General features: G+C 37.3%; 3 protein-coding genes across 3 annotated transcripts in view; 2 read left to right on the top strand and 1 right to left on the bottom strand.

The window, feature by feature from the left end:
• LOC139708801 (DNA repair and recombination protein RAD54B-like) overlaps positions 1 to 24,852 on the bottom strand; it is a 291,148-nt gene that overhangs the window by 27,566 nt on the left and 238,730 nt on the right. The gene's annotated exons all lie outside the window — the stretch shown is intronic.
• On the top strand, positions 1,548 to 2,672 carry LOC139708787 (5-hydroxytryptamine receptor 4-like). The gene has a single exon (XM_071620736.1). The coding sequence runs from the start codon at positions 1,548 to 1,550 to the stop codon at positions 2,670 to 2,672; it is 1,125 nt and encodes a 374-aa protein (XP_071476837.1).
• LOC139708786 (melatonin-related receptor-like) lies at positions 15,497 to 16,573 on the top strand (the record flags this gene model as incomplete). The annotated part of the gene is made up of 1 exon (XM_071620735.1): positions 15,497 to 16,573. A coding segment is annotated over one exon (1,077 nt), but the record flags the coding sequence as incomplete, so codon positions are not given.

Genomic DNA, 24,852 nt, shown 5'->3' with positions numbered 1-24,852 from the left:
ACGATAGTCCTGGGTCAGAGAAAGTATGGGGTTAAGAAACACAAGAGTAAAAAGGGCATGAGAAAAAAAGTTAGATGCAGAAAGGCAACACTGGGAAAGATTTATTTCTGCCGTGAAAATTAGATGATTTTCTTTTTCAAACATTCAAAAGACAGCTACAGACATGCTTCTAGGGTTGTGGAGAATATGCCACTCACAACAGCTTTAGAACTTCAGATCTTTAATGTTTCTTGAATTTACAGAAATGAAGCATTTTTTTTTTTTTTTTGGGGGGGGTAATTTATTCATATTGCTGGTGTGTGTGTGTGTGTGTGGGGGGGGGGGGTTATTTGATAAATTTGGTGTTCATTGACGGACATTTCAATAACTATAACATTTTAATACAACACTATTCCAGTTTATCATTTCTAAACTGGAAGATATATCATACTGTGATCTACAGAAGACTTACCTTGAAATTATAAGATATTTTGCAAAAGAGAGCTTACCCCTCCCCCCCTTTTTTAGAAAGATATTTTGGAAGACAAAAATTGTGAAGATATATATCTATAGGAAATGAGCTGCAATGTCACACTGAAAATATAACTTCACACATGATCACAATGCAATTTCATTGAAAGAATGCCAGCCACTGTCCTGAAGAATTACACAGGGTGTTACAAATACTGTAAAGACTGATGCGGTTAACCCAAATTCAACTAACCACTGCTGTGTGGTCTATCACACCACAGAGGATCACTTCAAGGTCAGGGTTTCATGATAATGTGCATTAATTTGTAGGAGGCAGCCTCACTACAGCAACCTTGATCATCGCAAGTGAAATTGTCAACCAATGGCCTTTGCTGGGAGGAAGCACTCAGGAACCCAATCCCTACACATTTCCCACTGCAGTTGAATTAGCAAAAGCAACAACTATACAATATTTTGATGATTATGATTTATGAGTCATATCTCCAGATGCTAAAGCAGACTGATCTATAGGACTTTACTTTTCAAAATACTGTTAACCTGGTCAATTTAGAGAGCTGTGATCTAAGTTAGATATTACTTTAAACAATCATTCCTTTACTCTCCGTTTTTTGTTTGTTTGTTTTCTGCCCAACCATACAGAGAATCCAGCAAAACCTCACATTAAGTAGCCCATATAGGAAAGGCTATAACTTTCTGTTCTTTGTTGATCTTCATAATAGCAGAGCATTATGGGAAAAATACTATATACTCCTGACACAGAATTATGTTACACTTTTTGTTTCTTATTAACTTCATAAAGGTCTATGGAAGGCCACAATAAAAATATACTATCCTTTCTCTTATTGACAGGGAAACCTTGTATTCAATCTGATGATGAAGACAGACAACTTTCGAAGGGTATTCTGCTATCTTGGCTATGTTTCCATGTTACTCTCAAAAATAAACTAGGTGAACTTTTGAGACTATATTCCCGAGTATCATCCAGCTTGGATACAAGAGAAAAAAAATAGACTAATGTCCTGAGGTTGTAATGAGTGTCATTTCCCCTTCTGTTACATCTAAACAGATCTTCAATGATGGATGAACTTAACACCACCTCTGATGAAAACCTGGACTCAGTAACAGCTGATCAAATGTGGACTAAAAATGTCACGCCAACATCAGAGTACCCAACGATATACGCCCACCAATATCACGCCATCATTGTTGCAACAATCACCTTCCTGATTGGCGTCACAGGGATCATTGGCAACTGTCTCGTACTTGTGGCCATCTCCCTCTCCAAGAAGCTGCAGACATCGACCAATGCCTTCGTCTCCAGCCTCAGTGTCTCCGACTTCCTCACATCCACAATCCTACCGTTTCAGGCTATAGGCATCTCCTCTCAGACCGGCTGGCCCCTGGCCCCACAGCTCTGCCATTTGATCGCCGCTGTGGGGATCCAGACCAACAGCACCAGCATCCTGACCCTGACAGCAATTGCTGTCAACCGGTACGTCACAATCACCAGGAGCCGGAGGCTGCAGCAGCGGATCTACACGCCTCTAGGAATTGCAGCTATGATTGGGGCGGTCTGGGCTTTCCCGTTCTTCTCTCTTGTGATACTACAGTTGTTCCCCAAAACAGGTGGCCTGGTATATGACCCCGTCTTCAGATCGTGCATATGGGACTTAAACCACCCTGTGAGCCCTGTCTTCCAAGGAATCGCATCACTGACCTTTGTTATCTGCACTATCATCATCATCTTCTGTTATGTTGCCATTTATGTGTTTGTGAGAAGGCATGTCACTGGCATGCAGACAAGAATGAAATCCAATGCAGCCTCAACTGAAACCCTCGAAGCTGATGATGGGGCTGGTCAGGAGATGCAGACCAAGAGAACCCCAAGTGTCAAGCAAATAAACATCACAAAGAACCTGGCTATCGTAGTGGGGGTATTCTTCGTCTGTGTCCTGCCCTACTCCCTAAATCTCTATGTGCGAGAATACTACATCTCAACAGCCTACCTCGGTCTGTTGCTCGTTTTACCAGCAGCTCTAAATCCCTTCATCTACGCTGCAAAGCATCCAGACTTCAAGATTGTTTTCAAGTGCATGTTCTCCTGCCGTTACAGTGACATCCCTAAACCATCAGGGTGCTTGAAAGCTATTTCCCAGCAGGACAATACCACTTCAAGTTCAAAGAATACAAGCTCAGTGTGAAATGTTTGTAGCTTAAAAAAAGTAAAACAAGATGTTGTGTTAACCCAGCTGTGTGCTAATGTGTGTGTCTGTTATAGTTGACAGTACTGAATAACCTTTTTTTTTTCAGGATTCTACATGAGCTTTTTTTTTTCTATGATAAATTTGTGCTAGCATACATTTTCTTAACAAATATTTGAAAGATGACATAAGTTCATCACAAGTCTTGTTTGCATGTTTCATCATAGATTTGTCATGGTAATGACAAAACAGAAATTGTAATCAAAGAATATCAGCTGTGTTCATTGTTCTACTCAAAGTACCACATATTTGTCAAGCATATATCATATTTAACAAATCAAGACTTCAAACTAAGCTGAATTTGTGATCAAGAACCAAAGCTATCGAATGAGATATGCTGTATCATCATATCTATTATTCCTTTGCGAGAGAGAACTTTGTGATTTCCCATCTAAGAAATGATATGCATTGCACTTCTGTAATGGAGGTAATAATTTGGTGTGTTATCAATTTTCATGAACATTGGATGCTTCCAAGAATTCGTCATACACAACAAAACAGTGCAGAATAAATATCTATTTTGCACGTATTCAACAATATGAAGGAGCTGTTGTTGTTAGTGTTGTTGTTGTTGTTGTTGTTGTTGTTTTAATAGCTCTGGTTGAATCAAATTGTGAACTAAAAATATTAGGTCATGAGTTCTTATTCTTGAGATGTGTATTAGTCTCAGTAGACAGAGATGATCTCACCAACACTAATGGTAAGATTTGTACATAAGACAGAATTGATATCAAGCTGGAAGCTAGTTTGGATTAGTTTATACCATTCCTCATAGATAGCCTGTCAAATGTATGTCATACAAGAAAGCATTGTTCTCATGAATCATAAATTTGATAATGCTGAGAAAAATATGTAACTCTTTTGGATATAGATCCACCACTGTGCTCCCACAGAGCTTCTGATAAACAGAAAGTAAACAGAATAGACACAAACACACTGCAAACTTAGCTCTAGTATTAACACTAAAAATCATTATCTACACTTCTGAATCAGGGAGGGCTTGTGTTCTTGGCTGCGGTGCAAGAAGTCAAGTTTGTATACAATGCCGCAAATGACTTTAAAAATGTGTTTCATGTGACCCCATCTAATGCCTCATGCCATCAATCACTGGTTCCGCACATATCCAGTGACAATGGACTGGAGTCGCACGGGGGCTGATTTATCGCGCAATGGAAATTACTGCACGTACTTTCCACGCAGGAGTTGCGTATCTATAACCTAATGATATGTAATGGGAAGGATTAACATAGCTTTTTACAGGTAGCATCGATTTCTGTTATCTTTCCACTGAGATGTCCTATGTAATCACTGGATGATGTGATATTATATATTCAGTGAAAAGACAGGTGATTACATAAAGCAATGGTACATCACACTTCCATTACAGCTTGGTAATTTTTGAAAGACACCCTCTGATATCCTGCAAAGTCCTATACAGCTGTATGTAAATGGAAATTCTACTAAGTGTCATATACTGTAGATACATGGACAAATGAATCATATTTCTACTTGCTTCTAATCAACAAGAAAGTATTAATGGTCTATGTGTCATTGTCCATTTTGACCTCTTTGAAGTGAATATTTTCATCATTTTTTAAAATCACCATATTTATTCTAGTAGCCTGTACTTTGTGTGTTCATAGTGTATTACAGAAACAAAATGATACTATAAAGATCATCATAAAAATGTTCTTCTTACATTGTATTTAATGGCATCATGTCTGTGCTATTGTTCTGGTTCCCACTGAATAAATATCAATTGTAGTAATTAGTTTTGTTATTTTATCATTTTATTCAAGTCCAAACAAAATTGGCCCTAAAATGACACTTCTGTATGTCAGTCAAACTGTCTTGCACTTCATTTACAGTTCTGAAATTACAAATATCAAGACATAAAAGCAGTGTAAAGTCTGACTATCTCATTCAAACTACATACCGGTACTGTACCTCAACAAACTTGAAAATAAACACATATACACAATCACAAAAGACGGTAAAAACAGAAGTGGCTTTGCACTGTTCAAGATCTATCATCTCCTTCTTAATAATGATAATAATAATAATAATAATAATAATAATAATAATAATAATAATAATAATAATAATAATGATAATAATAATAATAATAATAGTGGCTTTTTGTAAAGCACACAGGTCCACCTTTTGGTGCTCATGGCGGTTCTTTGGGATGGTTTCAATTTGTTATCTTCTCGTATAAGAGTTTACAAACATAAGTTACTTCAATTACTTTATGCATTAAAAATTAAGACACGATAGTGTTACCTCCCATGACCTTTTTTTTTTTGTACTATGATAATGAGAAAAGTTCAGACACCAGTGGTCATGGAATTAAAAAAGGGCTTTTCAATATCCTGGACACGAGCTAGATGTGACTTGAGATGAACTGTGTCTAGGCCATTAGGTCAAGCGGAAACACTTGTCTGACCATTGAGTTTTACACAGGCAGTGTTTTGACGGTCAGCCCTAACGACGGTGGTCCATCAAAACTATGTCTGGCATTTTGGTGATACATTATGAGTAAGGCTCGCAGGAAATTCAGGCAAGTGGTTTAAAGACGTCCTGTCATGTACAAATCATCTTCTTCAGAGACCCCAAAGTAATGTTCTAAGTGGTGGTGCATATCTGATATTTGTAATATTCTCCTGAAGGCTTTGGTACAAACCCTCTAAATGCACACCATCCTAATTTTCATGAAAAAAACAACAACAGCAACTGCCACATACAATTCAAAAGGGCTTGACACTAACTTTTTTGCTCTGGGGGGCTCATTTGGGCTACTCAAATTTTTCAATCTGAAATTTAGGTGACTCCTAAAAGAAATGTAGTGGCCCGAAACAAAAAGGGAACATAATCCATTTTGAATCTTGTGTACCCAATCGGGCCACTAAAAGATAGCCTATTTGGAAATTTGATGGCCCGACATCACCTATTAGTGGCCCGGGTCGCTGGGCCATTGCCATTGAGCAACCACTGCCACTGTCAGGAACAATAATCTTCAACTTTATGGGTAGCTGAAAGCAATTCTAATTGCTACCATGTTGGCTACTAGAATCATCTGACTCATTTGCATCCCCAGCCCTACGAAAGATTTCTGAGTTAGACACAATTGCCTAAAATCTGACCATGAGTTCAACAAAGAAGTAATATTAAAATTACCTGTGAACACAAAACACATTACGTGATCATAACAATTGATGAGAGCCTTCATTCAGGTGAACCAATGTATAATGGCCATAATAAGTTTCTTTTGTGCAACGGCCGTAGTGTCTTTTCTTGACGATGTGCATTTAAAGAGTAACGTTCACAGTGCTCTTCGTAATAGGTATATTGAAAAGGTATTTCATATTTATTATTTCTGCTCCTTGGTATGATTTTTTTTTCTAAAATCATACTATCTTCTTTCACTGTCTGAAGTTTGTCATTTTCTACTTGTTGAGGTTGCATTGATTAAAAAAAAAGAAAAGATGTGTGCAACTGAGTTCAGCACTTCAAACACAGTTGACCTATAGCTGCTTGACATGGTAACTACATTTGTACATACCTGCACCTGTGTAACAAGCCATTCCCAATGACAGCCTTAATACTAAAAAACAAACAAAAACAAACAAAAACAAAAACACAATCTCCTGACTCCTGAATAGGATAGTGAATATATGAAAGGGGAAACTATATAAAAAGACAAACTGCATATAAGAAGTTGTGAAATTTATATGCCTTTCAGTTGAGATTTCAAAAGTGCCATTTAAAATCCCAGGAAGCACTGAGGCAGGACTGTAAAGATAAACACAGCCAAAAAGCATGTTCATAGCAACAGAGCTACAGATAACGGGTTTTGTCTTCATATGTAATCTTTATCAAACGATAATGGACGTCCGTAAGCCTCAATTTAGCTGCAAGTGTCCCCCCTGCAGCCAGCCCAGGGGAAGCTAGCTGTTGGTTGAACTTTAGACACAGTGCGCTCAGTGAAACAGAATAACATGACAGCCAGGGAATTTTTTCATCGAACCCTGATTTATCACTGGACAAGCGATCTAGGGATAGAGAGAGACAGTGAAAGAGCAAGACGGGCAAGGAGATAGAGCAGAACCAAACTATAGAAAGCTCGAGGAAAAGAGATGCGTTCGGGGGATAAAGACGTGAGTTAAGGCTGCCTGGCTGGGAAGTTATTTGCTCGCAAATTGGCTTAATCACTTTATGGCAAATTGAGGCAGACGCGACTCTCTATGCCTGTGAATGGAGCTCTGGGCTGGATTGGAATAGATAATGCATCAGGTAATCAAGGAGCCACATCTACTGCCTGAGACCAGTTCAGCAAGATCCACCAAATGACATCCATGGAGTGATGGTTCCCCTCCAAGGAGACACATGTATGGGCGCTTGAAGGATCTCTTCTCTTGGATTTCAACCTCCACTCCACTCCAGCCGACTGAAAAGTGTCGTTGCTCATCATTACGAGAAGGTATTGACTTACGAATGTATTTCGAAAGTAAAAGAACCAAAAGTATTTGTCATACTGCTCATTCCTCTTATTGATCTTAATGTATAATCAAATAATAACAATATAACGAAACAATCCTTTGATAGGTACTCGTAGAATATCTCAGTTCATGTTATAAAGATAAGATGACATTCGTTTTGGGGAAACAAATCTCACACAGAGAAAATAACAGCCTCTGAAGGAAAATATTTTATTTGTGTATTGTATGCAGAGACTGGAATGCATAAAATTAAAACAAAAGACTGATTTGTAAAAGAAAAAAGACAAAGAAAAGAAAGCAAAAGTGAAGATTGATCATCATGTTTTTGAGATCATAACATGAATGTGTACATATATTCTTCAGGCATAAATGATAGCTTTTCCACGACCACTCACTACAGGAAGAAGGAAAATAGATATGTTGTCAACTTGTTTTGTTGTGTTTTGTTTTTTCCTTCTGACATGTTCCAACATGAGGAAAAAAGATATGTGCACTGTTTCTTTCTAGAGCATATCCTTGAAATTGACTGAAGGCAGATATGCAAATGTATCTCCCAGCACAGCATGCCTGGCAGTTTTGTATCAGCAGAGAGGACCGAATGTTAACCACTTGAAAGTATATATGATACCATAAATTTGTGAAATTGGATCTTGAGGGGATGGCAAATGTGCTGCAGGGGTGATATGTCAGCAGAAAATTTGATTCGCAAAGCATCACTGCTTGAGAGGTATTGGCAAGATGAGTTGATACTATAGCCTTGGGAATTACTCGGCAACTTTTCATCATCAACCCGCGAGAGAACTGAGTTGTCGCTGCGATCATATTACCATGCTGTGAAGCGAGAGGTGGTGTAGATTTGAGGATCACCCCTTCGCCTCATGTATACCACCATCTACAAAATTACATGACGGGATTACAGATGAAGCCACTCTTAACGGACAAGTTCACCTTCATAGACATGTGGGTTGAGTGAATGCAGCAATATTAGTAGAACACATCAGTGAGAGTTTATTAAAGGAAAATCGGACAATCTGTTCAAAAGTTAAATGAATTCTTGAAGTTTCTGCTCTGTCACGGCTGGATGAAAAGACTACTATAGCTTGTGATGTCACATGTGTACAACGATATAAAGAAAGAATAAAGAAAATCCAACATATTTCCATTTTTCTCGCACAACAAAAGAACAGTCGACTTCTCTCTTTCAGAAGGTAGGGGGAATAATATCATCCTTAACATACATCAGTAACAAGTCGAAGAAACATGCACTTGTAAAATTTTGAGAAATTCTTTTTTATTTTCCTTATATCGTTGTATGCATGTGACATCATACACTATAGTAATCTTCTCATCCAGCAGTGACTGCGCACATACTTTTGGACGGATTGTCCGATTTTCCTCAAACTTTCTCTGATGCGTTCTACTAATATTGCTGCATTCTTGCAATCCTTATGTATATGAAGGTGGACTTGTCCTTTAATACCATGTTCCAGTGTGTATGGTCCAAGAAAGCATATGACCTCATCGACCCCCTCTCTTTCACTTCGTCCTGGTCATCAGAAGAAACTCATCAAGATCCTCGTCAGTCAACCCCAGTCCGCCAGCCAGCACAGCACCACCAATTCATCAATGGATCTTTCTCAAAGACTCTAATTACAGACTTTCACTTCAGCGAATGATTCTCAATACGTCATCCAGTCAAAGGAAATAAGAAGAAAGAGAGAGAGAGAGCTACAGTCTCAAATTTCGCTAAAACAGGTAAATAATGAGATGGCTCTCTTTACATTCATGTCATTAAAGTTAGTTGGTTTCATTTTAAGATCATAGAGGTGGCATTTAATACGAATGAATGTGAATTGTGTCATTCAGTCATTGGGCATATATCATTATCACAAAACTCCTTGATCTACAGAAGCATGGAAGGAGCATTAAGCAACCCAATAAGATAGGGAAACAAAGTCTGAGATATACAGTTCATATCTCAAAAGAAAAAAAAAAGGAAGACTTTGATCTTTGATAGACTTGAATGAAGATGCATAAAGTCACTTTAAATACTACAGTGTGCTACAAGCACATGATGAAGTTGGTTTTTAGTAAAATATCAGCATACTTTGCAGAGTTGCAGCATAAACCCTTGTACATAAGAATGTTTCTCCTCAATAAAATCTTAGCACTGACAAATTGTGAATTGTACGCATCATTCATATCTACCTAATCGTGGCATCTCTACTGATTGGTGGGAAATGCATGTGCAACATTTCATCTGAAGTGTAAAAGAAAAAAAAAAAAACTATCATGTAAGTCATTATGACAAAGCTTTATGAAGTACACATGCATGTAAAACATTGATTGCCTTGTTTTGATTTGTTTTACTTACTCAAGATTCATTGATATTTCCCAAATTAGCCAAATTGTCAAACTTCAGTTTTAAAATCCTGCCACAGAAATGGCAAGAAAGTTGGCAGCTAGAATATAGATACTTCTGAGAAAATCAATTTTTACATTTAAATAATGTCTAAAATGCATGTAGGGCATTAAATACAATTGGTCAATGAAAAATATGGTAGTAACACAAAGAACCAAAAATGGCGAAATGCAAAGATAAAAACTGACAGCTTAAAATGCCTTTTAAGTGCAGACAGGAGGGATGTAAGATATCAAACTGCTGATTTGTAATAAATCATCAAATTTATCATTTTTCTGCTGACCATTCATTTTGCAATCTTCTTGGTGATATTGTTTTTGACTCTAAATTAAAGAGTAGCATAGTCATTATTAAAAGTAACAAGAATTTAACAAGGATAAAATAGAAAACAAACTAAATGGCAGTCAATTGTGCTAGAAATACATACAGCTCATTTTGTACTTAACTTTAAAGAAAAATAAATGAAAAGGGCAATGCACACAGCAATTCATTACAATGATTTTCTACACACCATATTTCGGCTTTTACATTATATGACAGATCAACACACAAGCTGCAGTACAGCTGTCTTTGCCGCTGAATGCATTTAAAACAAGTTCTTCAAGGTTTATCTGTATGCTTAAGATTTACTCTGTAAATTCAACATTTTCAGCACAATTACTTTTTACTCTAACTTCCAAGTGGCATTCCCATTTCCTGATTCTCATCTACATTTGATGCACACGTGTAGTTAAGCTTATCATTCATATTGTCAGTTGAGAACAGAAGAGCGTTATCTCATTCTAAGATTTTAGCATAAATAAGAATGAAACAATCAATTCACATGAAATAAAAAGCTTATTAAATAAAAAGTGGGTACATTTGAGAGCATTGTTCCACATATTGGTTAAAACAGCACTCTTGTAGTTTTGATTTTCATCATTTCACTGAAAAATTAAGATTATTTAAAATTGATATCATAAAGTAGAGATCAAGCTCTACAATGTGATACCAATAAAAAATTGTGATAACACCCTTCAGTTTCTGAGTTGACGATATGTTTGTTTTGTAAATACAGTATATGTAGCTTATTGCAGGCGGTCGTTTATCCGTAAGTATGTGTACAGGGCACCATTGTAAAGCAGCAATTACACTGAATATGCCTTCCCATTGATTTTAAAGAAAATGTGAATAATAAAGATGGTAATGATAATTGATTTGGGGTTCACTCAATGGCCAGGCCCTGTAAAGAGATTAATGGCACGAAACGGAAGTGGTAATAGTGTACATAAATATTCCCTTTTTCAGGGATATCTGCAAAGATCCTTCTAATCATAATGCTGGTTATACACCAGCAGGATAAACCGGCAAATCGTGACATCATTCACAAGAGTTGAGAGGCATGAATTTGCAGCCCATGTAAAATGATACCAACAGTGTCAACTTAACATATACAAAGGGAACGTTCACGCTTCTGCGAAGCTAATGTGGGCCAAATGCCAAATCTTAATTGGTTAACTGAAATTGCTTGTGCCATTTGCAGCCGGAGAGAAGTTTCCAAGAAATTGTCCGTGTATGCCTTGATGACTGCACATGGAACTCATTTATGACATCGGCTCCAAGTGGGCAAAACTTACCAGTAGTATTATTGATGAAGTTTGATGACTGTTGTAATATACACTGGTTATACTGCAGTGCTTAGCATCATACTAATGGATAGAACATGATCTAAATTCGCTTTGATGCTACGTGTTGTATATGACCAATGTTTTCCCTTGTTGCTGTTACTGAATAAAACCTTCACAAAGCAATCAAATTTAACAGGAAAGAACTATCAATAGCATATAGGAATGTACATATTTTGTCACACAAACCATAATTCAGATAAAATGACGAAGGGTCATACTTTTGTGATGTATGGTCACCAAGCACTAAACTACTGACAATCAGAGTACAGGGCATCTTCTTAAAGACAGTTTCAAAAGGTGTTAACTACAAATCAAACTTATGCAAATAAACATAATATACAGTTAAAACAGTAAAAACACCCTTGACAAGTTTATCAAATCTTACTGCCAGCTCCCATAATGTTGATTATGTAAAAAAAAGAAATAATAATAACACTCATATAATGTTTAAGATTGGCATTTTTAAAAGTATCAATACGAAAAAAAGCTTAAATAAAAAAAAAAAGACAAAGCTAGGAAAACTTTATTCAGGGGAAATACGGCAGGAAAGATTTGTGATTGACATCATCCTCATGCTTGACACGTCTGAAAGTGAGAAGTGTCAGCGAAATGTCATTCCATTCAATAATTAAGCCATTGACCTTCCCGCTGGATCTTGAATCACTCATTTAATTAGTAGCCAAATTGCCCTGCTGATGGACTTTGGAGCATGCTCAAAGACCAATTACCGTCTTCCCCTATGTAACAAATGCTCATGACTTATGGCAGAGACGTGAAGCTTGAAGCGACTGAATGTCTGTGTAGTGCAATTAGGCTTGCGCAAACAAACACCCTTGATAAAAAAAAAGGCAGCAAGTTACAGTCCATGAAGGAAAACAGAAAACAAAATAAACTTTATGAATTAAGGTAAAAAAAAGAGAAGATAATTCCATCTCCATGAAATCATTTATGTTTGGTTTTTTTTTTCTCTACCTAAATTTATGCAAAGAGGGGGAAGAAGAAACTGTTCTCCATTAGCAATGGAAACCTTCAATGAATATTAAATGGGTTTGAGGTCCCACAGACTCTCCATGGAGCTCCTGACATCGATCCAAAGCTTTCCACTTACTTTCCCAAAATATGAGTGTCCCTCTCTGTATCAATGCAATTATGGAGGCTGACAGCATGCTACGCTTGTTACTTTAGATGGCAAAAGATGGTGGGAGAGAGAGAGAGGCATACAAGTACATTTGTACATACATACAGCCTTTAAAAGCTCATCACTACCAGTAACAATAGCTGAGAACACCACGCATCCATTTTATAACACCACTGTGCAAAGAGGTGCCAACTTTTATCACTTGATTTTATGAACCTGCCAGAAGAACCAAAGACATTCCATCCCACTTGATCACAGTGAGGATCTCTTTTTATCTCTGAAGCTCCACTGAGGTATAGTGTAGATTCCGCTTGGATGACCTTCGACTGTCGGCACTTTGCAAGATGCACTTTGGAAGAAAAATTCCATTCAGCGATCATCATCTCCCCACATTTCTTCATAAACAATACAAACAACAGGAGCTAAGTGTTCAAGGGGAGGAGGATGTGTCACTTTGATTACTTCTCAGGTTGATTTCGTCGAAAATTTGTTACTGCTCTGTGGTCACTGTCATTTTACTACCTTTGCCTGGTCTAATAAGAAAAAAAAAAAAGAAAAAAAAAATCCTGACTCAACCTGCTATTAAACCGTTGAGTGCTTTTCTGTCAATTCCATTTGTGGCCGGAAAACAGGTCGAGCAGAATCTCGATGATCGGTGATGAGTGAGGAGAACATCCATTGCCTATCTGGTGGTTTGGATGGGGAGAGAGGGAGGGATTCATACGGGACTCCTTCATATGAGGAATATCATTTCAGCAGTAAGCACAAGCAGAGAAAGGATGTATTCTAACCACCCAAGGTAAGCACAAATGTACTTGATAATTCTTTTTTTTTTGTATCCAATGTGATGTTTGAAGGTGAGACTTTAACTCATTGAGGACGAGTCGCGAGTATACCTTTAAGCATATATGGGAAATGCGTGTTGAAGCAAAATCAAACCGCCTTTAACAGGTTAATAGAAGTGCTGAGAAACAACAACAGCTACTTGTACCAATTCATTTGACTGAGATAGCTGTGCCATAAAATTGCATTGTTGTGGGGTGTGGTAAAGAATGGTGTGGCGAGATCACTTTAAGCTCACACTGTGTCTAAACTTTAGCAGGATGCTAGAAGAAGAGCTGGTTTAGTTGGTCCAAAATGGAATGAATTTTGAGTTGGCTTTCATCCAATCATACATAAACAAAAAGAAAAATTTGTGTTCTTCTGCATTTTGCAAAAGAGAAGTCTAGTATTCATACCTAGGGATCAGCCATTTAACTCTATTGATTTACACTGTAATCAAGATAACTATAATTTCACTCATCCATTCACCCAACTTTAAGAAAAATTGAAAGTAACAGTCAGATCCTATTACAATGCACTTACAGAGGCACTACCTGTTGATATTGTTTTTGATGGTACTCCACTGCAAAATGCTTCCCATGTTAAATTTTTGGGAATAACAGTTGATGATAAGCTTTCATGGAAATTTTGTATTGATAGTATAGGTAAAACTATTTAATGAAATATTGGTATAATTAACAAGATTAAATTTTTGTCTTCCTTTGTCGTCCCTGCTTACATTATATTCATCCCTCATACTGTCTTATCTATTTCAAAATTATGGTATTCTTGCATGGGGAAATACATATCAAACACTCTTAGACAAATTACTTCTGTTACAAAAGAAGTTACTCTGTATTATATGTCACACTGCATTTTTGTCTCATACTGACCTGTTATTTTTTGAAAATAAAATATTCAAAATAAAATATTTGTATTTGTTTAATTTAGGACAGTTTATGTATGATTACGATAAAAATAATCTTCCAAATATATTTGAAACAATGTTTCCAAGAAATCTATCTGTTCACAATTATCCAATAAGGTGATCAAATGAATTCCATTTGCCATTTTCTAGAACTTTGCTGGCTCAGAACGCCTTCATTTAGGATGGGACAAAGTATTGGAACTCACTTTCTAACGATATAGTAACAGCAAAAACTTTTGATTCTTTAAAGAACAAATTAAAATCATTTGATTGAAATCTTATGACATACAACTGAATTAGGTTCATTTTATTATCTCAATCAAGTCATCATTTTTGTAAGCATTAATCAATTATATAGAAATCATTTTCTTTTTATTAGAGAAAAAAAAATTGTCAAATATAAGTCCTAGTCAGATGTTACTGTTATTGTTACGTATAACACTGTGTCTAATCTCTTCTTTTCGTATGTCCGCTCTTCTGCATTCTTACCGGTATATGTACCCATTCCTTCGCAATATCAATCCAGGGTGCATCTTATCATTACTTTTACATCATTAAATCAAGTCAGCTTGCATCCACGATATCACATGTTGTACATGCAGGTCCATTTTTTCCTTTTTTCTTCTTTTTCTTTTTTTTTTTCCTGTCTTTCCTTCCTTCCGAGGTTGATTTCATGTCAGTTGACATTGGTTTCTTTGATTTTGTTTCATATGTCTGCTTGTAGTTTCATTAAGTCATTATTTAGTCTCTTATGTACTTTCTGAGGGTCCCATACCATACAAGCTTTGTGTTTTGGTGGGACCCTCCATTTCCATTCCAATTCTTGTATTATGCATATTTTGTATATACCTTGAAAAGACTGAATCCATATTGTTACTCGTGATCACATGTGTTTTGTTAATTTACGTTTTTGAAATTATTACAAATATGTTCTGTTAATGCAATGTATATAATTTCCCTCTTTATTTAATGTAAATGAAAAATAAAGTTGATTGATTGATTGATTGAAAGCATACATTGGCTTAAAAAGTCACAAATATACAGGTATTAGATTTACTTCTTTCTTTTTTCTTGCTACCCACATGAAGGATTAAACTGCACTCTTAATCACTTTGCACTCATGTGTATGTAAGTAATAAACATGCCATTCCAAGAATCTTTTTGCAATATGCAGAGAATTGCATTAAGTTAATACTACTTTCTCATTCCACCCATATCTTATAAACTAGATGAGGAATTAGATGAAACCAAGATGAAGCTTGATCCAGAGGTGTCCACCCAAGCTCAATATGCGTCCACGACCAGCCAGCCAATAGCAGTCTACCCCAATCAGGGCCAGGCCATCACCATAGCAACCCTATTCATCATCGTTGGTTCCATAGGCATGGTTGCAAACAGTCTGGTTCTGGTGGCAGTCTCTCTCTCCAGGAAGTTGCAGACCCAGACAAACGCATTTGTGGTCAACCTCAGCATATCAGACTTCTTAACATGCTTTGCGTTACCCTTTCATGCCGTGGGGATTCTGAGCAATGATGGATGGCCTCTGTCAAATATCACGTGCAGGTTTGTCGCTGCGCTGACGATAACGACGCCAATATGCAGTGTGCTGACATTGGCGATGATCGCCGTGAATCGCTACACGCTGATAACAAAGAGCAAGAAAACGTATCAAAAAATGTACCGGCTCGGAATCGTGGTCATCTTGGTGGCAGTTACTTGGCTGGTGCCGGTCTTTACGCTCGTTGTGCCGCAGCTGACGAATCTCGGCGGACTGGGATACGATGAGTTCTACAAGATCTGCAAGTGGGATGTCGACTTATCCAAGATCCCGATTTTCCAGAGCATTGCATCTCTAACATTCCTCACTGCCACCGGAATAATAACATTTTGCTACATTTCAATTTATCTCCACGTGCGGAAACACATCGAAGGAATGAAAGCAAAGAGACAGAGTCAGGTAATATCAATGCAGAGTATAAGCGTGGAAGAGGCGACCCAGGGTACTCCGCGTCAGAGGTCCCCAACGAACCACAACCTGAATGGGACGCCCTCGTTACGGCAGGTCAAAATCACTCAGAATCTCTGCATCGTCGTGGTGATATTCTTTATCTGTGTGGTTCCCTACTCTGTTCTCCTGCTGTGCCAAGTTCGGCATCTGGCGGTCATCTACCTTGCCGTAGTATTTGTCCTGTCCAGCAATATCAATCCAATCTTATATGCAGCTAAACATCCGGACTTCAAGAGGGTATTCAGCCACATGTTTCGCTGTGACTTTGCGGACATACCACACCCCTCTGGGTGTCTGAGAGGTATCATTCAGAAGACAGGTGCCACGCCCAATACCAAAAGTTCTTCAGAATCCTGATTCCGTTGCTCAAACTTACAGGATGTTGTTTGGATGGGCAAAGAGACTTGTGGAAATATTGGGATTCATGTACTGTATATAACATGATGTTTCAGCACTTTTAAGAATTCACTTATTTCATACCAAAAGTGTCAATGTTTGGGACCAAAGGATTAGAGTTTACACAATTCAAAAACCAAATGGGTGCAGTCATCTTTACAAATTGCATTTTCATACACTCGGCCACATGAGGGTCTAAATATTTCATTTGTAACAAAAAAAATATTGAACTAGGTTCTATTTATGGTCAATGCTAATGATGTAAGAGCTGTTTTTACTGTATATGCCGAATATTTCGCAAGGTTTCTATTTTCTCAAATTTCGCGAGTCAGGTGCTATACGCGAAATTAAAGACACACGAAAATATTTACTCTGATCCTAATGGTAATGTGATGTACGTGTGTACACTTCTCCGTTCAGTATAGGACTCCACGATCGCGAATTTAACCACTCGTGAAATCATCGGGAATTCCAGATTAGCGAAAATTTAGACTCCCAAAATATATGGCGTATACAGTATTTTGTTCTTATGTATGGTTTTATACTTGTCTTTGCACATGTCAGTTGATTATCCATTACAAAAAATATCTAATTAATTTGCACGGAACTTGTGTAATACAGTCACAAATACATACAAGCAAAGTCAAGACCACATAGTTAAGGTTTTTCATTCCCCATGGTGAAAGCATGTGTTTACAATTATTCATTTATCTTTCAATACAAATACTCTGAACAGTCTGCCAAAATAGACTTTTGATCTACAAATATTTGTGTGAAAATTATCTCACCCAGTCCTGACATGACGTGTCGGCAAACTGAATATCACATACAAATGGATTTTGAATAGAATGGGAAAAGCCCTGAGTTACAGTAACTCTATATGCAGTGGGACAGATTGCTTTAATGGGATATGAAATAATGAAGCACTTATGTATGTGTGCTTGGTGTGAAGTAAAATAATGATGCTATTAGTGTCCTTTTCCTTTTTCCAACCGCCTGCGCTCTTTTCAATCTCCTTATAGCGAAAATACAATGTGAACAGATAGTGCAGAATTCTTACATAAAGTTGGAAAACAGGAAAAACAGTAAATTTATTGGCCTGTATTCACAGAGGTGGTACAAATTAATTAAAAATGCATGTGACAAGTTGCGTATGCCAACAGTATCGAATAATACTGTAAAACATGATATATTCGCGGCATGAAATTTTCGCGAATTGGAGCCGACAGCCTTTTTCGTGGCATGAAATTTTCGCGAATTGCCACTGGCGTTCAATGCATGTAGTGTAGACAAAAACTTTCGCGTGCATTTTAATTTCGCGAATTTTGGCGCTCGCGAAATTCGCGAAATTAAAATGCACGCGAAAATTCCTCGTTTTACAGTAACCTTGCACTGACTTGCACATGCATAAGTTACACCGACTTCGTGCTTGCTTTAGTCCACGGAAAAAATTTAAGACATGGTTTCTATTTAAACCAATTTGTGAATACGGACCAAAATGAGTGTTTGCTTTTGATATTCTTATTCAGTTTAAATCTGAATTGGTGCATTGGGCAACCATGAAAGGGCAATAACATGCATATGCCAGGAACACGCTGGATGAATACACATGACTGACAATGATGAAGAAGAGTAATAAGGTGGTATATTTATAAATTGTGTAAACAACCATTATGTACTCTTATGGTCAGTTCACATTAAAGATTAAGTATGCTACTTCCACATCAGGTCCATTAAGTTTGTAGTCCACAATCTGCAGTAGATACAGATCTCTCTCTCATGTATTGTGTAAGTGGGTTTAGTTTGCAGAAACACAGAGGTGTTAAGAAAATCATATTTCAAAATGTGCCAAATTCATCAGTAGGAACAAAATTCAAAGGGTTATAAGGTTCAATCGAATCATTTGTTTGTTCTTTTACACTGTCTATAAAAGATATGTATCTTGCAAGCCATGACATAACTTTGAAAAAAAAAAATTATCTGCATTAAACATTTCCTTGGAAAATATGGTTGCACAGCTCAATTGGAAATATTCTCTCTTTTTTTTGTGGTGAGTATGACATATCTTTAAGTGTTGCCATGTAAAAAAAAAAAAAAAGAATCTCATAAAAAGTCTAGAATTCTCTGTATATGGAAACAAGTTATTCTACATACAATTGTACATTCTCCATTGTGTATGTCCTACAACAAGTGTGCTCCAATGGTGCCAATTCCTCACAGAGAAACATCGCATGTGCACCAATACAACAATTGAGTCACCTCTTCTGATTCCTTTAAAGGGGAAATCCAGTCCAAAAATAAGTTAGTATGATAAAAAAAAGAGTAAAATCTTACGAGTTCAACAGTAAGAATTTGACTGAAATCAGATGAAAAATAAGGAAGTTATGGATATTGAAGTTTTACTAATTTCTGCAAAACAGTTCTTGTACAGTGGATATGAATTTGCAAATGAGTAAGCTGACCATGTCATAATCTCACAATTTTCCACTGATTGTGTACAAAAAATGACGAAAATTCAATGTTTCTGTCACTGAAGCTGGAAACATGATGTTATTCCTGGTAAAATAACTTCAGAATATTGATCAGGTACAGTAGATATATCAGAATTTGAGCCTTGTGCATAATTGCATTTGAATGAAAAACTGGAAATTTCAAAATTTTATGTTCAAACTATATGGCAAATTGTGAGTGTATGACATGCTCACTTAACCATTTGCATATTCATATTGACCGTTCAAGAACTGTTTCTTCAAAAATTAGCAAAACTTCAAAATGTCATTTACTTCTTATTTTTCATCCGATTTCAGTCAAAATTTTACCATTGAACACGTAATCAGACTATCAGACTATCTTATATTTGGACTGAATTTCCCCTTTAAGTATTACTCTTTTTTTTGTATATATATATATATATATATATATATACATATATATGTGTGTGTGTGTGAGTGTGTGTGTGTGCGTGTGTGTATAGATAAACAGATCATAGAAATAATCTGAGAGAGGAGGGGGGGGGAGATACAAAGTCAAAATCACCTAAAGAAACTATTGGACACAAAGGAGTGCCACCTAGAGTTCATTATCTCATTGCAGCAACATCTCCCAGAATACTGTAAAATGAAGAATGTTTGCATGCATTTTAATTTCGTAAGAGCCCAGATTCGCGAAATTAAAATGCAAGCGAAAGTCATTGTCTACACTATATGCACTGAATGCCAATGGCAATTTGAGAAAATTTCATGCAGCAAAAAAGGCCATTGGCCCCAATTTTTGTAAAGTATGTATTAAAAAAGAGTATGTTTGTGGGTGTATGCGTGAGTGAGTGTGTATGTACACAGAGCATGTGTTGGTGCAATCATAGAAAGATGCGGTCTGTGAGAACCAGAACTAGAAAATGTATCTGCAACCTGAAGTCTCGCCTGCTCCTGCTGCATTACCAGTAGTCATATTCTGCACTGCTGGTTCATTATGATGCATTACCTGAAATACAAGACCTGGGCTTTCCATTAGACATGCCCCTGGGAGTGAACAGATTCATGAGCAAACAGGATAAAGGCGCCTTACTCCGTGTGAACATCACACACACTCTCTGCATACAAATGGTATGGTCAACTGAACATACTATCCCATCTACAGCGATACCTCATTAGCATTACACTATTCTGAGAACTAAAAGGTGTATTTCTGGTTAAAACACAGTATTTTTAGCTTTCCTGCAATAGGCATGTGTAGTTACACAATTTGGGGAAATGGTATTTTCAATGAAACCTTGAACAGTATCTTTCTTTAAAAAATAAAACATGTACCAAATACTGCTAAGAAAGTAACAGCTGGAATCTCTGCATCTATAGGGACAGCAGATTTTCAGTTTTCCATGTTGTCTCCTGGTGGAGGGTCTTACTCGTGTGGATCTTCTTTTGTTATAAACACTAAAGAACGTCATTTAGTTAATATAAAAGCATCAAAATAAAAATGCCCCCAAACCTCATTCCTTTTCAATTACCCCCCCCCCCCCCATTCTAATGGAAAAGAGATGTCATCTTAAAAACCTCATAAAACTTGTATGCATGATTATAAACACTATTCAGTCTGGTTCCTTCACTAGATATTTACACAGCCACATGAAGAGGACAGCTTTCATGAAATGTTACTCTGGATAAGTGATTGACACTCATTACGGACATGTATATATGTCAAACTTTTTCAGTAAAGATGGAAAAACTGCATGCTGTAGATCTGCTCATGGATATAACCAGGAAAGGCAGGTAGAGGTTAAGGCAGTTAGCCTTGGTTGAGAAGACCACCTTAAAATAAAGACAGATGTACACTCACTGGTCAAATTATAAAGTAGTTTCTTTGCAATGTTTAACAAATCCTGTGCTCTTGTCTATTACTCGTTTGTTAAGCTATTTACTATTCAAATGATAACAACAATAAAGAGACCCAGAGGCCCGGATTCACGAAGGTGATACAATTGAAACCATGGTTTAAACCATGGAAAATTTGTATGGAGTGCCAAGTGTCGCATGGCCTATTTCATTACGAAATGACTGATTTCGTCGACAAAATCAGTCATTTGTTGACGAAATGATCATATCATAATGAAATGACAAGATTTCGTTGACAAAATGATCATTTCATAAACGAAATGACTTATTTCATAATGAAATAGGCCATGCGACACTTGGCACTCCATACAAATTGTCTATGGTTTAACCCATGGTTTCAATTGTACCACCTTCGTGAATTCAGGCCAGAGGGTCTAGCGCTCACCGAGTATCACTAGTTCAGCTGTCACACATATTCTTGCACACTATCACCTGAAAAGAATGTCACAAACTTGGGGTGCTTTGGGAAGGCTTCCACAGGGCATGCTATCCTTTTATATGTTCTTTCACACTGGTGATAATACTACCCAAGTGCGTAGAAAATATGACCATGTATTTTCAAAAAGAAGATGAAAATGTGAAAACTGTCCCCCAATTGTTCCCGGCCCCGAAGGAGCCATCCCTGGATCTGCCACAAAGAAACTTGAAAGTACAAATCATTAATGTATTTACTCAGAGCATTTCTGGTTTATGGATTTGTTTGTTTGCTTGTTTTTTGTCTTTATGTTTTAATAGATTATCTAATGTGGGGGGGGCTTCTGGGGATCCCAAGGAGGGCATGATGCTCATTTGCACAAATGCATAAGATATTCTATAACCCTAGCAATAATACAAATTTAACCATGATGTGTTCTCAAGAAGATAAAAATGTTAAAATCCCCTTCCCCCCCCCCCCGACTGTCAGCTCTTCTTTCCTCCTGTATTTTCTTCATGTGTATTAGCGATAAACTGTAAAGATACACATCCAATTTAACAGAAAACAGGAAGCAATAAATATAGCATATTAAATCACAATACAAAAATATTTTTGCAAGACTACTTCAGTAGAACCAGGCAACAAAAATTTCCCTGTGCTGGTACAAATACAATCAGATATTACCCATGTATCAATTTCTGCGAAACATCCTGTTTGTACCATCACTTTGCAATGAATCCATTAGAAATATGCCGGTAGCTAGGCAGGAGCTATTCCAGGATAACCAAGAAAATAAGGGGGGGGGGGGAGACAATATCAGTGAATATGGATTGGGTTAAGCTGTGGAGCATTGATTCACGGAGTAATGACCATGAATGTCATGAGTAAACATGACAACGTGAATCAGTTACCCATGACAGCTCGGTTGTCTCCAAAGAGTTGAAAATGTCATCTAATCACCCATCAAAATGTCATTCAGATTCACCAGACATGCAGTTAATATCAATCAGCAATAATTATTCTTTAAAACATGAGAGAGAGAGAGAGAGAGAGAGAGAGAGAGAGAAAGAGAGAGACAAGGAGAGAAATAAAAGGAAGTAGTAGTAGAAGAAGAAGAAGAAGAAGAAATATGAAACTTCTATGCTTGCCATAGTAATGAAAGGTAAGTTTGAAACTTGTTCAGTGAGAAATGGAAGGACCTGCTAAAACAAAAGCAGTCCTTGTAATGTGTGAGTCCCTTACAGAAAATTGTGGACACAAATGAATGAGGCATAAATCAAATTGCTACAATTGTCGGAGCCAAAAGAATGCATTACATGCATCCTCTTTCCCTCACTCCTTTCTTTGCTATATGATTTTGAAATAAGCAATGGCAAACTATTGAAAAGGTCCCGAAATCAAACATTGTGAAATCATGACAGTATCATGTAAACTGATAAGTCACAAATACAGTAGCCATGTATTCATTCTATCTCTAACTGACCCAGCTTGTCACATTTGGGAATTCTTTACTTCTTACAGTCCCTCTCAAGTCCTGTCTCCCACCCACACTTTCCATTTTTGTTTCTTTTCGGTCATTGCATCCCTGATAACCTTCATTATTTCTTCTTCTTCTCCTTCTCCTCCTTCTTCTTCTTCTTCTTCTTCTCCTCCTCCTCTTCCTCCTCCTCCTCCTCCTCCTCCTCCTCCTCCTCCTCCTTCTTCTTCTTCTTCTTTTCCAACAAAGCCTACACCCCCACAGCCCTCTGCGGCTGCCCATCCTAAACCTGTACTCAATGTTTGTTCAATCCTCTTCACCTTTTCTTTTCTCCCTTACACCTGTCAACCTCTCCCATACCACTATACACACACGCGTTTGCGTAAGATGCTTCAACCAGGGATACAAATAATTTATAGTTTGTTTAAAGTAACAGGACATATTGCATTATTTGTTTCTGAAAAACATCTACATTTTCAATACTGACTAACGGAAATCAAACACCATGAAAAATAATACTTTAATTCAATTTTCTTTAATAGTAAGTATAATAATAATAATAATAATACAATACATTTATAAGGCGCTTAATACCGATGTTTCTAAGCGCACAGTTTACCGGAAAATTAATATCTATACCAGAATAATACAAAAATTCCAAAATACAAGTACAAACATACCAAAAAGAAAAAAAAAATAGATACAGAGTATAATTACGATAAATAATGAAAATCAAAACCAGTGTGCACCTCCATTGACCGACCCACAACTGGACTATTCCAAAGAACTATCTACTAAAAAGATAAGTCTTAAGCAAAATCTTAAACTGATTAACGGAAGTGGCTTGATGTATATAGGCGGGTAGAGAATTCCAGAGAGAAGGGGCAATTGTAGAAAAAGCACGATCACCGTATTTTGTGGAAGTACGTGGTCCAGGAGTCAATTGCATTGTAGAGGAGGAACGGAGGGGTCTTGAGGAAGTAATGGAACGTAAAGAAACAAGATCTGTGAGATACCTGGGGGCTTGCCCATTCAGAATTTTGTACGTAAGCAAAAGAACTTTAAAAGATATGCGGTGATGTATGGGAAGCCAGTGGAGAGAACGGAGGATTGGAGTTATGGGCTCGGATTTCTTGGAGAGGGAGACAAGTCTTGCGGCAGAATTTTGTACCCGTTGAAGTGGGAATATATGTGTCTGAGGGAGGTTAGAAAATATGGAATTGCAATAATCTAGATGACAAGAAACAAATGCATGAGTTAATTTGGCAGTTGTAGGTCGGTCAAGTAGTTTCCTCATCTTCCCAATTTTGAACAATCCAAAAGATGCTGCCTTACAAATGTGCTTAATGTGGTGTTGAAGGGTAAGATTTTTGTCAATGATCAAACCAAGATCGCGTACCCATTCACTACACTTGGTAGAAACATTATCAGAAACTAAATCTGGGAATGGATTGGTGTTTCTATGTTTGGAATATATATGGATCATCTCTGATTTTTGTTCATTGAGGCAAAGCTTATTGTTTGAGGACCAGATTTTGATGTCCTGAAGACAGTTCTGAAGTTTTTGAGCTGCTTCAGCCGTCTCATTTGGTTTGAGTGTAACATAAATCTGTGTGTCGTCAGCATACACCAAATGCTGAACGCCTTGGTGAGATTCAATGACTTTGGACAATGGACTGGTATATAGAAGAAAAAGGAGTGGCCCAACCACAGAACCTTGCGGAACCCCGCAGGTCAGGGGGAATGGTGAAGACAGCGTGTCATTGATGATGACTCGTTGAGTACGGCTGTGAAGATATGAACGGATCCAGTCAAGAACAGTTCCGGATATCAGGAAGTCTTTTTCAAGGCGGCGAAGTAACACACTGTGGTCAATAGTGTCAAAAGCAGCTGTGTAGTCCAGAAGTATTAACGCTGCTTCATTTCCCTTGTCTACTGCCAGTAGAAGATCATTGAAAAG

This window comes from Diadema antillarum, unplaced genomic scaffold, assembly GCF_040938485.1.
Source record: "Diadema antillarum isolate AM-2024a unplaced genomic scaffold, OU_Dant_1.0 seq00001373_RagTag, whole genome shotgun sequence".
Taxonomy (NCBI): Eukaryota; Metazoa; Echinodermata; class Echinoidea; order Diadematoida; family Diadematidae; genus Diadema; species Diadema antillarum.
This window is presented reverse-complemented; position numbering and strand designations above follow the sequence as displayed.